Raw genomic sequence first — 18,502 nt, forward strand, 5'->3', positions numbered from 1 at the left:
AAAAGTTCCCTGTTGTTTAAGGTAAGGGTCTGATTCTTCTAGGAGCTATGCATTTCTTTTTATCAGATTATTACAGCTAGCAATAATTGAGTTTTGGCTTTGCTCACTCATTTCCTCAAGGATAAACTTATCAGCTGGTGATCACAATCCCTCAAACTGCTCAACATTTTTTTTAGAAAAACAGCAAAGTTGAACTGGCAAAATGGCATTTTTGATCCACTGTACTGGGTTTATGCTTCCTTACTTGGAAGAGGAGTTGGAATAAAAATAATCTTTGAGGCATCTGTGAGAACATGCTTTCAGTTCTGGACAGGTTGGACTACTTGCTTCAACTTCCAGATGATATTCTTGATCTCACAATTGGCCTCATGCACTAGCAGAGGTGTCTGCAGGAAGTTTCCATCTACACTCCCTAAGTTAGAAATGAGTATTTTTGTCTAAACCTCTCACAGCACAAGGATAAGATTTCCTGAGGTAAGCACTAATGATGAGACACCAGCCTCTGTATTAATTGTGCATGAGCTGACACCAATTTTGTTAATGAGCTTCTGGTCTCGAGCAACTGTAATGCTGCTGTTTAGTCTGTACAGGAAAGAGAACCTGCTTTTTCATAACTGAAAAGTACTAGTAATGCAATAAAAACTCAGCAGGAAATAGCATGGATGTGATGATCCCTCATTACAGGTAGATTTGCCTTCAGGTCTCTGCTGTTATCTATGCTTTGTTCTGGAGACAGAGAACAAAGCACAGAGCTTTCAGAGGTACTTCAATTGACACTGATGTGAAGAAAATGTGTCAAGTACATGGAATATTGAAAATTCAAACCAGGATAAAACTGACCTCTATGCAGGGATGGGAATTGGAAGCCCAAAGTGCCATCCCAACTGCCTGGAGAGCCTAAAGCTGCTTTAAGAAAGAGCTTCAAGTGTCCAGAAGCCTCGTCCAGACTGTAGGGGTGAGGGCTGCACCCTAATTGAACTCTTTAAGAAAAGGCAGTGCCACCATTGCTAGATTGTGAAGTTATTCCTGGTTTTCCACAAACTAAATGGAAAGCCATCCCTAAGCTTTGGTGAAGCAGATATACCACATACATGTGTAAGAAAACAAAGTGCAATCTGAGCTTTGAAGAAGCAGCCAAAGACAGCAATGCTGCAATACACAAAAGTTTATTTTTAAGTTTTTCTTTTCTGAAGGCAAAATATAATAGAACCTAACATCAATGTACTTTGTACAACAAAACAGTTTTTATATGAGAACAGACAATCCATGAAGAGTTTTTAAGTCTTAGAACTGCTTCCCTTTTTTATCATGCTTTCTTGTGGTCAACAAAAAGTTGGCACAGAAGATGTCATGGCAGTCACTCAGCGGGCGTGCTCCTTCAGATCCTTGTCAGCTGGTGCCACAGACTGGAGGGCAGGATGCTTTCTACTTTTTCCATCACAAAATTTAAAGGGGCAAAGAGGGTGCTGAGAAACTGTAAAGAAACCAGACACATATTCACATCAAAATCCAGGAGACAATACACTTCAAGAGAAAGCTGTCCAATAAGACAAGAAACTCTGACTCTGTTCCTCTGTAAATTCTCCAGCATGATAAAAATTATACAATTAATGTATAAAGAATTTTTTTCTGAATTTTGAGCCTTGCATCTGTACAGATTTCTGGATTTTGCAGTAAAGAAAGCAAAAGCCCCATTTTTATGAAGCTCAAAGTGATGAAATACAAAAATTTTCAAGCATCTCACATCCTAGGTCCAGGCTTATAGTGAAGCCACTAAAAGTTCAAGCCAAAATCTACTGAAGAAGAGGGGCTTTTTCTTAACAGTCTTTTACCAACTCTCAGAGACAAAAAGTGTCTCTTTAAATGAAGGTTTAAAGTGGTTCTAGGTTATCTACAGTTCTGCTACATACACCAGGCATCATTAACTGGAATTTATCTTAACCTCCTCCCTCTTGTTCAGAACACAGTTGGTGCTATTGAAGGAGGTTGAACACAGTAATGCCAGGATAGGCATATGTGACAAAAATCAAGTGAACAGAGACCATTTTATCACAGGAAAAAAACCCACCCTCAGCTATATACTTCAGAACTCAGGTACACAAAGCACTGCCAAAATCTGGGGAAATACAGTTTAACTAATTCTACTGTGCACATTACATACAGTTATGTTGGGGCCATATATGTGTAGGATAGAGTACAGTAATATGCAGAGTCAGCCACCTTGAGATTGTGAATCCTGAGGCTTCACAAAGCAAGTGCAGGCAGAGGCCACCTCTGGCAGTCTCACACATGATCCTCAGCACTCAAGGGCTTTTTCTGCCTTTAAAGAACTCAGTGTCTGGATTAATGGGCTACAGAAAAGGTGCAAAAAGATGATACCTGGAGGACAGTTCAGAGCCAGTTCCCAACACCTGGTCATGCTAATCTATTTAGTTTTTGTGAAATACCAGCTTGCAGTAACATAAGCCTAGCCATGATGCTGATCCTATATCCATGCAATGCTTTTGGGATTGGCAGGCACAAGAGAAGGAATAATTTTCACCTATTAAAATTAAAGCATATGTGCAGAGTTTCACAATGTGAAACAGCACATCACAATAAGTACCAATCATACAGGGATAAGTAATTCAAAGCACATAACCGCAGTAGCAGTCAACACATTCATTTTTTAGATGAATGAGATCAGTTATTTATGAAATAATCTCCCCTTAAAACTGAAAGGGAAGGGCCAGAGCTGGCTAACCTGTTCTGTTCTGTTCCAGATTTATTTCAAAGAGACATCTGCCATTATTCAACCTCATACACCTGGGCTGCTTTTTTCCAAAGGAGACAACAAAATAAGCCTTCTGAATCAAAACCCAAGTGAATGTCAAAGGCAAAATTTCTGCCTTTCCCAAATACAACAAAAACTCAGCTGTAGCACTTGGTGGTTTATGAAGATTTAAGACATAACTAAACAAGTGACAATACAGGTTAACTGATGTACTAACTGCATCCAACACAGGTTCAGAGATTTTGAGTAGTCTTGCCAAATTTATGCATGTAACACAGCCTACATTTCAATTTCATTTGTCTGTGCTTATTTTACTAACTAGGAGCTTTACCTGCTCTGATATGTAGAACTTAACCACATACAGAGACTTGGGTTATGTGTTCTATTAACACCAATGGGAGCTGCAGTGCTACACATCAGGGAAATAGATCCTTCTGGTCTGACTTTACTCCCCAGGTGGCTTTGGAACCAAAGCCAGGTGAGTTCAGGCCAGGCAGACATGCTGGGGTACTGAGTCCAGTTCTGGAGCCCCTATTACAAGGGGGCAAGAAAGACATGGATGTGCTGGAGTGTGTCCAGAGAAGGTCCATAAAGAGGATCAGAGGGCTGGAGCACATCTCCTGTGAAGACAGACTGAGAGAGTTGGGGTTATGCAGTCTGTAGAGGAGAGGGCTCCGAGGAGACCTTATTGCAGCCTTCCAGTATCTGAAGGGAGCTACAAGAAAGCTGCTGAGGGACTTCTTAGGATGCCAGGTAGTGATGGGACTGGGGGGAATGGATTCAAATAGAGGAGGGTTGATTTGAATTGGAAGTTAGCAGATAGTTCTTCACCATGAGTGTGGTGAGACACTGGAAGAGGTTGTCCAGAGAGATGGTGGAAGCCCCATCCCTGGAAGTTTTTAAGGCCAGGCTGGACAGGGCTCTGAGCAACCTGATCTAGTGGGAGGTGTCCCTGCCCATGGCAGGGGGGTTGGAACTAGGTGATCTTAAAAATCCCTTCCAACCCTGAAAATTCTACTATTCTATGATGGTTGGATGACTATCAACTTTCTCCAACCCCAGAAGCTCACTGCCTGTAGCAGGAGCACTAAATCCAAAATCTTGTCATGCTGACAGCTTGAGATATATTCTTTGTTCAGGATATGAGGCTGACACAAGGAACAAGGCTAACAGGGACAGAGTTGGGGTCATCAGCTATGAGTATCAGATAAATTCAGGTTACATCAAAAGAGCCCCAAAACAAGGGGCATGCAGTTCTATGACTTAAGGAAAAAAAACCAAAACAAAATAAACTTTACAAAATAGTTTAAGATGTTTAAGCCTAAGTTACACACTTAATGTCCATCAAATCTCAAGAAACAAAAGAAAATAATAATATCTCAGTTATGCTTCAGCACTTTTTGCTGATAGAAGTGGTATATTTTGCTCCAGTTAATCTTATTTTCTGTTGTCTAGAGCTAATAAAGGAAAATCTTGATGCAAGAACTGTTGTTGTACCAGACCTCTATGACTCATAAACCTGGGTGGTAGAAGATCTGTTTTACCTGCAAGGGAGACTTGCCATTTGCAAAGGAGTTTGGAAAAGTACTTAAAAACCTGGGACTTGAGAAAGCCTTTCAGCCTTGCCTCCTCCACCTCACCCCTTACGCCCCCCCCAAATCAAAAGCATGAAACACATTAAAAACAAGGCCAGGAGGCTATTTTGGAAACCACAAGACCTACAAGAGATAAAATACATTTGAGAAAATATATTTCAACAGAGCATATTCAGTATTTCTTGGAGAAGGAGACAGTTTTTTTAATTATCCTAGAACTTTTATTTAAGTGGATTTTTCATATCCCAGCACACTGGAGCATCGATGTTCTTGGTTGTGAAAAGAAAAAAAAGTATGGTTTAGCATAATTCATGGCCCTTTCCACTTATCTCCCTCATCCTCTAAAATTTATTTATCTTTGGTGGATTAAAAAAGCAGAATTAGCAGAGACTTCCCTGGATATATTTAAGAAAGTTAGGGAAATACTGAGACTACTTCCTTCATGGCAGTTTGGAGAAGGAACACAGATATTTGCCCTGGTTAATAGTACACTCTATTCCTCCTCATACTCATAGTCTCTAACGCACTTGAAAGCATGGCACAATCATTATGGCTCTACACAAAATAAAGGGTTTCTGCAAACCATTATTTGTTTATTTTATCAGATTATATATGAAAATATAGATATTCCCTTCTCCCACCAAGTCTTTTTTTGGGAAAAATCATAAGAGATCCAGCCTAAAAAAAGAGCCACATAAGCCAGAGAAGGCAGCCAGTAGTGTATTTTACTGATTAGCTCCCTTAACAGTTGTTCAAATGCCTGCCTGCTCAGACATCACTTCATGTTTTATTTCTATTACTGAACATGCAGATATCCAATACTCAGCAATATCTGGCTCAGCTCTTCCTGCATCTGTGTCTCTATGTACCAGGAGAGAGCAGCAGCAGAGAATACTCACAGCTTTTGCAAAGACTCCCATAAGCTCTGGGAACTGATGTGTCAGGAGGGCCAGCATGGCTGTGAAGGAACAGAGCCCAGCAGTGAAAAGGATGAAGAAGGGAAGCTCTTTCTTGGGGTAAACTGAAACTTCATGAAATGCTGGAGAAAAAAAAAAAGATGGAAAGGGAAATGCATTATACATTAACAAACAATTTAAAGCAACCAAAACAAATATTCTTAGTGGTTTAAACAGTCAGAGACACTCTAAGATGCTTCTGAAGGAAGAAACACATACAAGGATTGAAACATTTAAAATCAACACTGTTGTTGTGTCAGTTATCTTCAATCCTGTGACTATTTATACACACAAAACATTACTCTTCCATTTTGCCTACTTTCTTTGCTTCAGTGATCAGCTCTCATCTCATATCACACTTGCAGACAATAAAAACACAGTGTAATCCAGCAACATGACAGGAGGATATCCATGACTGCATTCATCTGGAGTAAAGCAGTTTCCTAAACCAACAGCATGAATTAATAAGAGTCTAAACTGAAATATTATAAACTAAAAATTTGAATTTTTTTGTCTGCTAATTCATTCAGTTTAAGAAGAAACACAGAGATAATGCAGATTATTTGCAACTCCTCTTTGATTTAAATTAAATTTAGAGATCAAAAAATACCAAATCATGGACTTTATAAGTCAAAGATTTCTTGTGCTCAGTTTTTTGCACTGGCTTTTTAACACAGGTTCAGACTTGTGGTTCCAGTCTGTTACCCAGTCATGGGAAAAGTTTTGTGATTGATATTTTTAATTCAGATAGCCTATCAGACCTCAGTGTTCTGATAGAATTTCAGCTGACTTTCCTTTAAAACACACACAATTAAAGGGTGTGGACAGGTATGCAAAACTGCTTTAACCAATCCTGTGTCTGTCACGGAATGTTAAACCCTTCCCAAACCCAAGAGATTTTGCAGTGAAAGGCATTTCCCATAACTGCCAGAGCAGAATGCACTGCCTGCATATGCTGTTAAACAAGTCCCTGGCTTCTAACATTTGAGGAGAATGATTAGGTTTGCATCTAAAAAGAGAATACTGAGCTATTCTGCGTGACTTTGTTATTCCTAAATATCCTGACACTCCACTCTACCCTGCTCAACATCCCTCTGAGTAAAGCAATCAGAGCACTCTATAAGAGGTGCTGTTATAATTCATGTGATTATAATGGGGTGGGGAGATACTGCCCATTGCCAAGGATTTCTGTGTAATAACAGCAAGAACGTACTGTGAAGGAGAGACTCACAACGAGTGGATTTTTGCTGTCTTATTCTCACCTACGTTTGCTCACATAGGCTTATAAAAAGTGGCAACATGTTTCGCAGCTCAAACCAGAGAGGTTCTGAATGAAACACCACAAAAATGTAAATGCCCTCAGATCAAGCCTCTGCAGCAGAAACAAGCTACATTTTAGCTTTTCCTGAACAGATTTCTCTTATTCCTTCTTCAAGATAGAGAAAGTGAGAGAACAACCTCCTTGCTTGGATGAACTTGTATTTGCCTCCTCTGCCCTGACCCTGCAAAGCCCTCTGCACTTGTGTGTGCTCGCCTTGCACACAAAGTCCCACTGACTTCAAAGAGAAAACACGTGGGAATGAAGTGTCAGTGCCAGACTGGCTGCTTTGATGCTTCCTCTGCATTCTTGTGTTTCACTGCATGCACTGCAAGAAGTCCCATCAGCTTGGAGTGTAATTCTTCCCCAGAGCTGGATCTGTCTTTATAGCTGTACCTTGCCAAGCACTGGAAATGCTGTTGGTGCTTTGCTAATACCTGCCATAAGCATATATAATAAGTGACTAAAGTAATAGCACATTAATCTCTCTCTAATGGCACACACATCAATTACATTAAAGGAAACCCTTCCTTGCTATTTAAGATTGCTTTTCAGAAAACATCAGAATAACCTGTCAGAGTAACAGCTGTGTTAATGATCCAGCCTTTCTCAAGCAGGTATGATCCTGCCTTGGAATTTAAATAGATTATGTGTCTACAAAAGATGAACAAGGCTGTGACACTGTGCTTTTGGTCTGATGGCATGTTACCCTAGATGAAAGATCAGACATATTTTCCAGCATCATGACAAGAAAGAATAGCCAGATTTGAATTATGTCTCCTCAGTAATCTCTCTCCCTTTCCCAACACTGTAAAAAAAAATGGAGATGGCTAATTGCTATGAAACATGTCTAGAAGCTGCTTCTCAAACTGTCACAGAAGCTTTAGAGACTCATGGTCAACCCAATTATTCTAATTCAGTATATTCAATTTAAAGAACATCAACAGAGACCAGTGCTGCAAGACTTGGGTAAACAATTCTTTGATGTCAATGATAAGAAAAAAGTTGAACGTACATGGTAGCAGTTCTCTATCTGCAGTTTCTGTACAAATAGGGTAAGGGTAGAAAAGATGTCCTTTTTCCAGTGGATAGGGGATCATTCTGAAAGCTGAAAAGAAAAAAAATACCGTGCACAAGTTACTGCAAGTGTGGCAGTAGCTGGACATACTTAACTATATTTACAATTTTGAAAAACAAACATAGACCAACTATAACATCTGTATTTGGTTGCAAACAGCATAAATTGCTTAATGAAATGCCAAAATATAAATACACACTTAGCTTTTAATCCTGCTAACACATGTCTGTGTTTATTCTTGAGTGAAGATTTATGAGCCTGAAGTGAGACTAAATTGCAAGTACATACATAAATATTTGCATGATCAGAGCCCATCACACTTAAAATTCCATAGACAAACTTACATATTTTGTCTTAGCCTTTTAGACTGCAGAATTTTTAAATTTCAGGGGAAAGAAGTGCATCTAATATAAGAGAGACACTCTACAAAATCACCAGCCAAGCTTTGAATTCAGGCCAATACTCACAATCTGTGTGCATCAAGCATAATATAAGTTTTGCATAGAAAAAAGTACACTATTTTTTTCCATCATACTCTAGCAAACCAGGTAACACTGAGGATCCAAGCCCAGAGAACCAGTTTTCCAGCAGTCAGGTTTTCATTTTATATTTGGCAATCAAAGATTAATACTGAATAATTAAAATCAGGTTCCTCACATGCATTCTTTTTAAATAGAGCAGATCAAGTCAGGTTTCCAATATAAATCCTCAGGTCATGGATTAAATAACACTTAATCATGTGTGTTTTTAAAATTGAAAATAGTACCAGAGAGGGAGGGAAATGGATTACTAAATCTGGACAGTGATGATGTCAGAGGCCATCTGAGTGTGGTTTATGGAAATATCAGAATATTTGACTGAATTATAGCTGTGCAATCAAGACATCCTTTTCCTCTATCCTATATATTTTCACCGTTAAAATGTCATCAGCATGTTATTCTCACTGCTCCTATGAACATCAGTCACTGAAGCAATATTTTCCTCAGCAGATGTCCTAGAAGCCCTGTATAAATTTTAGAAGTGAGGTACAGCACAGTAGAGATGTTGTTTTCACAAAACAAACAAAAAATGTCTGAAGAGATCTTGAATTTAAGCAGTCGTTTTTGACATGAGACCAAATATGGCATCCTTACAGCACAACAGTTCATTTAGCAACGTTATCAGCCATGGAAGAAAGTGCTCTGGTTCATCTGCATCAGTTTGTGTTTACATGGGTACTTCTCTGCCTTACTGTTACAGATTTAGGGTTGGACTTTATGATCTCTGAGGTCCCTTCAAACCCAGCCAATTCTATGATTCTATGAATTATCTGATCATATCAATTCAGGTAGCACAGAGGCAGTTTGCCTCAACCATGTGCTGCCATAGCATTTGAGAACCCCTTAGATTTTCTTCTTCATGCAAACAACAGGAAACACCACACAAGTTCAGAAACTGACAGGGACAAACAAGCACCTCAGACTCTTCTGAAATTTTGTTACACTTGAAACTACAGGCCTTCTGTTCAGAACACCTGGCCCAAACCCATAACCACGTTTCATGTGGTGCCAGTTGTGCTACGAATAACACTGTACTCCGACCCAATGAAGATGGAGCAGGAAACAACCAACATTCCAGTGAGATGATGAGGATTATTTTTATAACCTCACTTTTCTCAGTTGTTGAATGCAGTTTGGGAAAGACACTCTGTGAGAATTTTGGAGTTTAGAAGATCACAAAGGCAGTTCCATATAAATATTGTTAGAGGCTGTCTTAATTAGGAGTGACCTTATTCTTCTCATAAGCATTCAAAATGTATCCCCCAAGTGACTGACTTAATGCACTTAATTCTGCCCAACTCCTATCAGAAGTGAATCGTGTATATAAGTGGGCATTAAATTCCTACATACAAGCTACAAAGCGAAACTTGCTACTTAAACAGACAAAAAGATTTGTATTCATCAAAAATGTGGCATATACGTAAAAAAATGGGGAGAAAGCAAGGGAAACTGACCATGTATTGAATGTAGACTGCTAAACCTAGGAGTTAATTAAACTGAATCACTCCATCATGTTTACACTGGTTTTAATTCACGATTGTGTAGGGATGCCAAGAAAACCTTTTGCAAGTCAAGGACAAAAAGACTGACATAAACAGTTCACCCCATCTTGTAAGGAATATTACCCAGGCTAAGGTATGGACCAAAAGTTATAATTATTGGGACAGATATTGGTGAAAGCATTAAATCTATGGGAATCCTTATGTGCAAAATCTGAATAAAATTATTGAGGACTGGTGCACTGTTCATCTCTCTCTGAAATCTCTATGCAAAATGAATTATGAAGCTTTCTTCAGAGGTCATGCAACAATCATTTACAGGCTACTATGCAAACATTAGCTAGTAAAGTACATACTTAGATTTCTGCAGAAGTAATAAGGAAAGGAATCAGTTAATGCAGTTAGATGGAAATGCCCCACACTGCCTTCAGGCACAGATGACTAGATTTCTTAAGTGGCAGGAGGACAGCAGGGCATCCAGCCTCCTGTGCCAAAACCTGGCCCTTGTGAACAGCCCCTTAGGGACTTCCAGCCTGACAAAGCAAAAGAAAATCTATTCAGGATTCCCTAAAAAATGCAGCTCCAAAATGATGGGATAATAAGCTTCGGGCACTAAAGGGATTCTGCAAGCACCTGGAAGAGAAGAAACACTAAGTAAAACAAGGCACCGAAAATAAGCCACTGAGAAGGAAGCTGTGACAGAGAACATATTTGACTGGAAGAAATAACAGGAAAAGAGCAAGCAGGTAGGACAGAGAACAGCACAGCAAACCCCAGAGAGCTGTCTTATTGATTATGGAGCACAGTGTTCTATACACCTAAAAAGAAAGCCACTGCTTCCTCAGGGAGCCTACATTGAAAATTAGGCAAGTTCAGGCCTATATGGTGACTGAGACAGTAAGCCACTTTTACAACAAAGATATTAAGTGCTTTCCATAGGAATTATCACTACATCATACTGTATCTTTTACAACAAGCCCAAATGAAAACAGTGAAGAAGAGAAGAGAAGAGAAGAGAAGAGAAGAGAAGAGAAGAGAAGAGAAGAGAAGAGAAGAGAAGAGAAGAGAAGAGAAGAGAAGAGAAGAGAAGAGAAGAGAAGAGAAATCTGCATTAGATAAGCCCACAGAGGCTGATTCTAAATGGCATTTTTTAATTATCTGGAACCTGGAGAGAGCACATCTTAAAGACAGGATAATTTAGGTTAGAAGGTTAGTATATGACTTCAGCCTCCTACTTTAAGCTGTATCATTTTCAACTGTCCAGGGCCATGCCCATTTGATCTCTGAGTATCTCTGCGGATGGAGATCCCAAAACCCACCAGCACCTGTTCCAGTGCATCTCATTCTGAAAATATGTTCTTTATGTCTAAATGAAATCTCTCTTGCTGCAGCTTGTGTCTATTGCCTCCTGCCTTTCCACTGTTCCCTTCTGAGAAGACTTTCACTCTGTCTTCCATAATATTTTTCCATAGGGTGGCAGAAGACAGCAATTGGATTTCTCTCACCCACCAGATGTCTTTTACAGGTTGAATAAAACCAAACCTCTCTATGTCTTTTCATACTTCACATATTCCAGTCCCCTATACATCCTAGTGGTCACCCACTGGACTCACTCCAGTTTCTCAAATTATAGTATAAATCAAACCAGTATTTTACATTTTTACTGTTTGGGGCTTTATTCTGCTTTAAGGCTCTTTCATAATTTTCCAATATCAAAGCATTCAAATAATGATGAAAAAATCTCTACAGCTCTGGATAAGTAAGATAAATTATTGTCTCCTTATTCATGAGTAAGAAAGTATGTCACAAAGATGGGAAGTTTTGTTCAGTGATGCATAGAAAACACAATCCAAGAAATCAGAACCTTTTTTCCCATTTAAACAAAGTTTTTATTTTCAGTTTGGATTTCAAATTCTTCAGTGCTGATGAGGATATAACTGACCTCCAAAATTCCCACATATTATACTTCACAAAAAGGTTTTTATTTTCCCATGACATTCAATTAAAATAACTGATTTTTAAGAGAGAGAGTTACTTACTTCCTTCCCATGTACAGTGTAAGAGATTCAAAGCCCCCTCTACTCTTTTCCAGTGTTGAAGATGAAAGAAAGCATATGCTATTGCTTCACTGTCCCCTCTCTTCAGAATATGTTCAGGAGGAAGAATTAAGCTTTTCATTTCTAGTAGATACTGCAATAAAAAAAAAGCAGAGCACAATTATTTCAGAGGTAATAAAAACCACAAAGAGCTGTCTGCAGTTCTACAATGCTCACTGTAATAGTCTATTCCCTAAAGTATTTTCTCTTGTATTTCAGCAAATGTGTAACATCACCAACTGCACTTGAAGATAATTATTGAATTATTCCAAAGATTAAGATATACTGACAGATCGTTAATGTTCTGCTCTTCAACTGTAGTACAGGTACTATAGAGAATTTAAAAATGAGATGTCTCTCCTATCAAAGGAGACAGAAAAACACTCAAAGCAGAAAAGAGAATCTAATTAAATGAGATTTTTAATTAAAAGTGTTTATAAGAAAATGAAGGAGATGTTAAGCAGATAGAAGATATTGATACACACTGTCTTTCTATAGGGAAACATGCACTACTCCTAGTTTACTGCATTCCTATCACTGGTTGCTAGGTCTATGAATATGCAAAGTTGGCAGCCATTAGGTAGCTACTAACAAGATACAAAACAAAGAAAACTACAAAATGTAACAAATACCTAAATTAAAAAAAAAAATATTGGATGTTTCAAGTCTCTACTCAAAATAGTTACTGAAAATGGCATGGAAATTAAAAGCACCACTGACTAAACCCACCAGCAATTCTCTCCATTAGTGGGTACCCCAAAAGAGAAGTGGATGAAACACAGAGTGCTCATGCCACAGGAGAAAATAGAGGTCCTGGACATCATTCAAGCAGGTGACTTTTCCTCCTTCTCCAGCCCATGAACTAGACCCCTGCCAGTTCAGCAGACATTATCTCATCACTGGTGTTACTACAGTCCACTTACTGCAGGGAAAAGATACAGCAGAGGGGAAAGACACCCCTTATCCTCATGCTTCACAGGGAAAGGAATGACAAAGTAAACACTGTCCAATCAACTCCCGTTTGCCAGTTCACCTCCAAGAAGTGAAACATTTCCCAGCTGTGTGCTGATTGCTTTTCAACAGCAAAATGAAATGGTCCCTCTCCTCTAGGATGACCAAGAGGAAATGTTCTCTCCACCAGACTATTTAACACAAGAGGCAGCAGGTGAGTCTGCCAGCAGACTGGCATGCCCTATCACAAGGTTCAGAAAAGGAAGTTATGGTTAATGCTTAGCAAAAAGAGAGTCTGCAGCCCCCCTATTTCATTAAGGCCTCTGTGTCTACCCTCAAGTCTCTGCTTTGGTCTAGAAGGAGGAGGCGTGCAGGACACAGGGATTGACCACAACCCAGTGCAGGCACCCAAGAGAAAAAAATCTGACATCAGAGGTGAGACAGAGGCGTGGGTGGTGTTAACCTCCCCCAGCTCCTGCTAAACTCTGAGAACAGGAGACTGCAGGGCATGATTGAGCACCTGCTCAGCATGTGAGCTAGTGCTGAAAAGTGGAGAAAAGAGGGCAGAAGAAATAAAAACAACCTTGGGGAACAGAAGAGGAAAGGCCTGAGGGAAATGGGGACCAGCAGCATGATGTCATGGAGCTAGAACTAGGTACCCATTTGCCTGAAGAAGCCTGGCAGGAGCCAGCAACAGGTAAAAGATTTGAAGAGACTGTGATCAAAGTAGAGAACTGTCAGCCCCAGGAAAGAGAGAAATTATTCAAAGAGGAAAAAGAAATCATCCGTATTTCTTATGCAAGTTACTATATTAAAGGAGGAGAAACTGAAGTAGCAGTGGGAGCAGTATGTGTGATAACTTGGATTTTCTCAAAAGCCTTTCAGAAAAATTTGAGAAAACTGCAGAGAAAGTGGATTAGTAGAGGAAGCTGCAGTTTATTAGACAGAACAGGAGATTAAAAATGACAGAGAGAACGGTATAAAGATCTGACAGGATCTTTAGTTCTGACAAGAAGGAGGGAGCTGCCAGGCTTACAGAGATACAGCAAACATTCTTATTCACTGCCCTAATGGATGTGCAACCCTTTAAAAAACATACAGTATACGTGTTGAGCAGGATGGAATACAGCTGCAGGAGCTGCAGGTTTCTATGTTTTATTAATTTAGAATCTAATTCTTCTAATTTTTTTTAAAAAGTAAATGAAAAAGTATTTAAATATTTCAATCAAAGCGGAAAAAAATCCACAACCCCAAGACCATTCCACAATTTGTAGGAAAAGAAAAACCAAGAAGGAATGTCCGATTTCTAGGACTGTTAAAATAAAACTTGTTATTTTGATTCCTACGTATTGCTCCATCAGGCATTCTGTATACTTATGGGAATATGCCTTTTAATGAGCATTAGAGGATGACAGTGGACCTTGAAGTGCAGCATGGTGGAGTTTATATTTTTCTTACTTGAACTGATTGAATATGTTTTATTTATTTCATAATATTGACAGCACTCTGGCTACTAATTCTCTGCTGGGAGTGCTTTCAACATTCCACATTAATGAGGTACTTCAGTACCCATTTATAAAACACATCAACCTAGCTCAGGAAGGTTTCCTTTTTTTCCTCAATTGTGCAATTTGCTTCTGAAGTTACAGCTCAGGCTGCATATAGGCAATAGTCACTCCTGCACCTGTGACAGCATCCCTCCAGGACAGAATATGAGAATTTAGGATTGTTTGAACAGGAACTCCCCCTCTCCCAGAGGGATGAACAGCACAAGCTCAAAACACTTCCAAAGTTCTGGCTTCTACATGCCCAGAGAAGCCCCTTTCAGGTCACCTTACAAATTCTCATTGGATTGATGGTAATTAAGAAGTTTGGTCTTTTTTGCTGAAGATACAAAACCAAATCAGTGTCTCAGTGAACAGTTAAAACCTTCTTAAACATGTCTGGAATAGTTTTTCTGTAATATCATGGGGTGTGCAGAGCCGATTCATTTCCCATCTGGTTTATGAATTTGTTTGCATTATTTGTTTCTGTTAGCAACTTACTAGAAACCACGCAATCATACAGACAGACACAGTTCTTATATAAAAAAGAAAAAAAGCAAGAAATTAGGAGACACAAAATGAAGAACAGCTAAATCTTTAAAAGTGTTCAGGTCAATGGTTTGTTATGCCCTCTTAAGAAACCATTCACACATTAAGTTGGCATTTCTTAAAGTAATATCAATATTTAAGTTGTCCAATTCAAATACAGCAACTTCAATAGGTACCCTCCTTAAATCAACTCATCTATTGGCTTACATGGCAAACCCATATAACTGTGTGCAAAGCACAATCTGGAATCACTTTTAACAATTCAAAATATGGACGATCATCTGCTTTCTCTTCCCTTTGCCTTTACTGAATAACTTGTGTCTCACAGATCACAAAAAAGAGGGGGAGCGTTTCAGGAGGAGTTTGAATGTAGGGAGAGACCTTGCAGATCAGTTCAGAAAGGGTGTTCCACAACTGAGCAATGTCCCTGTGGTACTTTATCAGCATTACCTTGGGATAGTTTAATTAGATATACATGAAGAAGCTCCAAACACAACATATAAATAAGATTGATAAAATCTTGTGTGTGTACACATACTTTTTCCCCTATCCGTGCCACAAATTATGTACTCTCCGTGACACAGGATGTACTACTCTCTTTTCCATACAAGAGCCTCCAGAGTTACAGTGATATCTCAGCTGTTTCAGTGGCAGTTTTGTTTAACTCTTAAGTTTTTGAGCAGCATCTTGTCAGAGAGTGTCAGCACATTTTCTTGGGACCAAAACTCTACAGTGAAGCAGAAGAATACTCGTCCATAGCATCACAATTAAGACAAAGATGGTTGAAAAAAATACAGACAAGCTTTGACAAACAAGTGATACAATTTGTGGTGAATGTTCTCATATTGAAACTCACAGCTCTTTGCTCTGTTCCCTTTCCTGGTGTACTGCTTATGTTGATCTGTTACGGGTTATGGGTTTTTTTCTACTAAAAAGAAAACACTGAAAACACTGCTTGCTGAAATGCTTTCTTTTTACATTGGCTATCTCTGCCAAAGTATAAAGCTGCAAATGTGCTACAGCTCAGATGTTTCAGTAAAATAAAAAAGACAAACTGTAGATAGAAACCTTCTATCAGATATTTTTTTAGTGTAGCTTAAAAATTTAGCAACTTTCAAGCACAGACATTTTTATAGGTAAGATGTCTTCAGAATGAGAAGTCTTGTTCAGTTTGACAGTGAATGTCAGTTTGACAGACCTGAACGGGCCTTACCCTGCCTAGCTGGGTTTCCAGAAACAGGTCAGCTGCCCAGACTCCTGAAGAGATCTGGCAGGCTGCACTGTATTACCTTAAGTCACTTAAACCAAATTCTTGTACCTCACGTCACATCTTGACCCCAGTGAATTTCAAAAACAATGAGAATTTGTCACCTATGGCTGAGACTTGGATAAAGAGACCTGTTTCAAAAGATTATTTGCTAGAAGGGCTGCAGCCTAAAGAAGGACTGTCAGCCATGTCAGGTCTCTCTAAAAGGCATTTTTGTGTAGACAGAAAATAAAACCCAAGGTATATGTAGTCATATGGAATCAAAGATAGCACCAAGATGGTATGCCAGCTTCGTGACATACATCCTGAAAAGAGTCCCAGAACCATACAAAACCAGCACTGGTTTGTACATGCAAGGTAGGTGTTTTCTCAGCATTTCTCACTTCTATGCAAAGAGGGAAATCTTGACTTTAAAATTGCTTCATCTTGAAAAGTTCCTACATCTTTCATTACATTCAAAAGAAACTGTTAAGAAGTGCGTCTGATTCTCCAACATCACTATGGAACACTGGACTGCAATCTGTTTCTGCAATCACTTTCCCATAATTTCATACAGAAAAATCAGCAGCATTGTAAGAATCTCATGGTTGTTTCACAGAAACCTGCAACAGATCACAATGGGAGACTTAGTCTCCCTTTCTTGCTAAACTCAGCTCAGCAGCATCTCTCAGTCTGCTCCCCGCATTCCCTTTGTCTCAGAACCTCATTACCAAAAATCTGGTATTTCCAGAAAAATGTCTTGAAAATGCACATCCTATAATAATCTTTTTATGAGATAATTCTAAATGTTAATGATTTGCACTAAAAATAGTAAAATCTCATTTTGAGACAAACCCAAAACATATTGAACCACTTTTTTCCCCCCTCTTGAACAGTGTAGTTCCTTGCTTTCCAGGCTTCTGCTGGGAACTTGGTGAATTCTTTAAATAATTTGTCACTTTTGCAATTTATTTCTTCCTCAGTCTGAACAAGAGACCAATTAGTGTTTAAATCCTAAAGAAGCTTAGAGGACAAATTAGTTTTGTGACACTGTTATATTTCTTGTGATGCTCCTTACTAAAACTTATCTTCATTAACAACAAATTGGTTATGACTTCAATCCTGAGTGGAAACTGAGGAGTGATACCCATACTGTGCATAAAATTATAACCAAAAATATTCTTTCCACCTTAGTATCCTTTAGTTAATAGCAGAAAGGATGAGCATGAAACCAGGAGTGCTGCATATCAATCTCTTAGGCAAAACTGTTTTAATGTTACAATTTGAACTAAAACCCAGCCTCGAGTGTCTGCTCCCACGACTGTTTTGTTGTTCTGATAATTTAGATATTTTATAAAGGTTTTCAGTTTCAAAATTACAGACTTTGAAAAACTGAGGCATCAATTAACAGTGTGAACCGATCGAAAAGCTCAGAAACTTAAGTGAGGAAGAGGACTGAAGTTTCATTGAAGTACTGAAAGTAACACACCATCTGCATTTCATACACGGGGATATTTGTCAGAAGTGACAAGTAACATGAAAACCAGCCTGATATTGAACAGCCACCTAAAGAGAAGCTGGCTAGTGAGAAGGAGGTCACAAACAATCAGTGAAAGTCCTGTTCTACAAGGAAAGCAGGACTTTGGAGATCTGGAAGTACAGAGGTTATGAAGCAACTTATTGTAAGGTAGATTTTGCAAAGGAGGTCAAAACAGAAAGGTAAGCTCTACAGTATAAAAAGAAAAATACAAAAAGCAAAAAGGTATTAGATGAAGACTTGGCTCCAGTTTAAAGGCAGCACAGAACATGGAGACAAGAGTAGGGCTGAACATTTACAGAAGTGGAGAGGTTACTGTTGGCAATCATCTCTATCCCCAACAGCGATGAACCACTGTAGAAATGACCAAACTAGTACAAATGACTTAAATCAAAAAGATCTCAATTCATAATCAAGTGGTCCAGTGATGAGATAAGTAAATGCAAATTAATTTAAAGAGAAGAGAAACAACATGCGTTAACATGGAATTGTTAATATGAAATCTTTTTTTAAAGATTTTGATGGAAAGAATTATCAAAAGCTTAGAGGTAAGTAAGGAAAATGGAACAGGATCCCAAGGATTGCTTAAGGCAGGCTGAACTGATATCTTTGTTTGCAAGATAGCTTATTTTTCAGACAGCAAGGATAGAACCCTGCAACTGGGCTTCAGAAAAATGATCAGAAAAGTTGACCCAAGAACAGGACTGGAATAGAGAGTTAAACAAGCAACTAGGCAGAAGAGAATTACCAGTGATTGTGTTGGTGCATGAACCACTGGGAAGGAAGAAAGTAAACAGTTCCACAGAAGCAGTCCTGGAACC

The 18,502-nt window shown here is 38.9% G+C and overlaps 1 protein-coding gene across 1 annotated transcript in view; it reads right to left on the reverse strand.

Moving 5' to 3' along the window:
- Nucleotides 1-1,150: 1,150 nt before the first annotated feature.
- Nucleotides 1,151-18,502, reverse strand: part of ST7 (suppression of tumorigenicity 7) — a 142,665-nt gene continuing 125,313 nt past the window's right edge. Inside the window, exons 12-15 of the mRNA XM_030465311.1 lie at nt 11,798-11,948; nt 7,658-7,750; nt 5,268-5,407; nt 1,151-1,474 (exon numbers count right to left, since the gene is read on the reverse strand). Coding sequence (XP_030321171.1) covers nt 1,379-1,474; nt 5,268-5,407; nt 7,658-7,750; nt 11,798-11,948 — 480 coding nt within the window. The 3' untranslated portion in view covers nt 1,151-1,378. The remainder of the gene's footprint in view (nt 1,475-5,267; nt 5,408-7,657; nt 7,751-11,797; nt 11,949-18,502) is intronic.

This window comes from Calypte anna, chromosome 1, assembly GCF_003957555.1.
Source record: "Calypte anna isolate BGI_N300 chromosome 1, bCalAnn1_v1.p, whole genome shotgun sequence".
Lineage (NCBI taxonomy): Eukaryota > Metazoa > Chordata > Aves > Apodiformes > Trochilidae > Calypte > Calypte anna.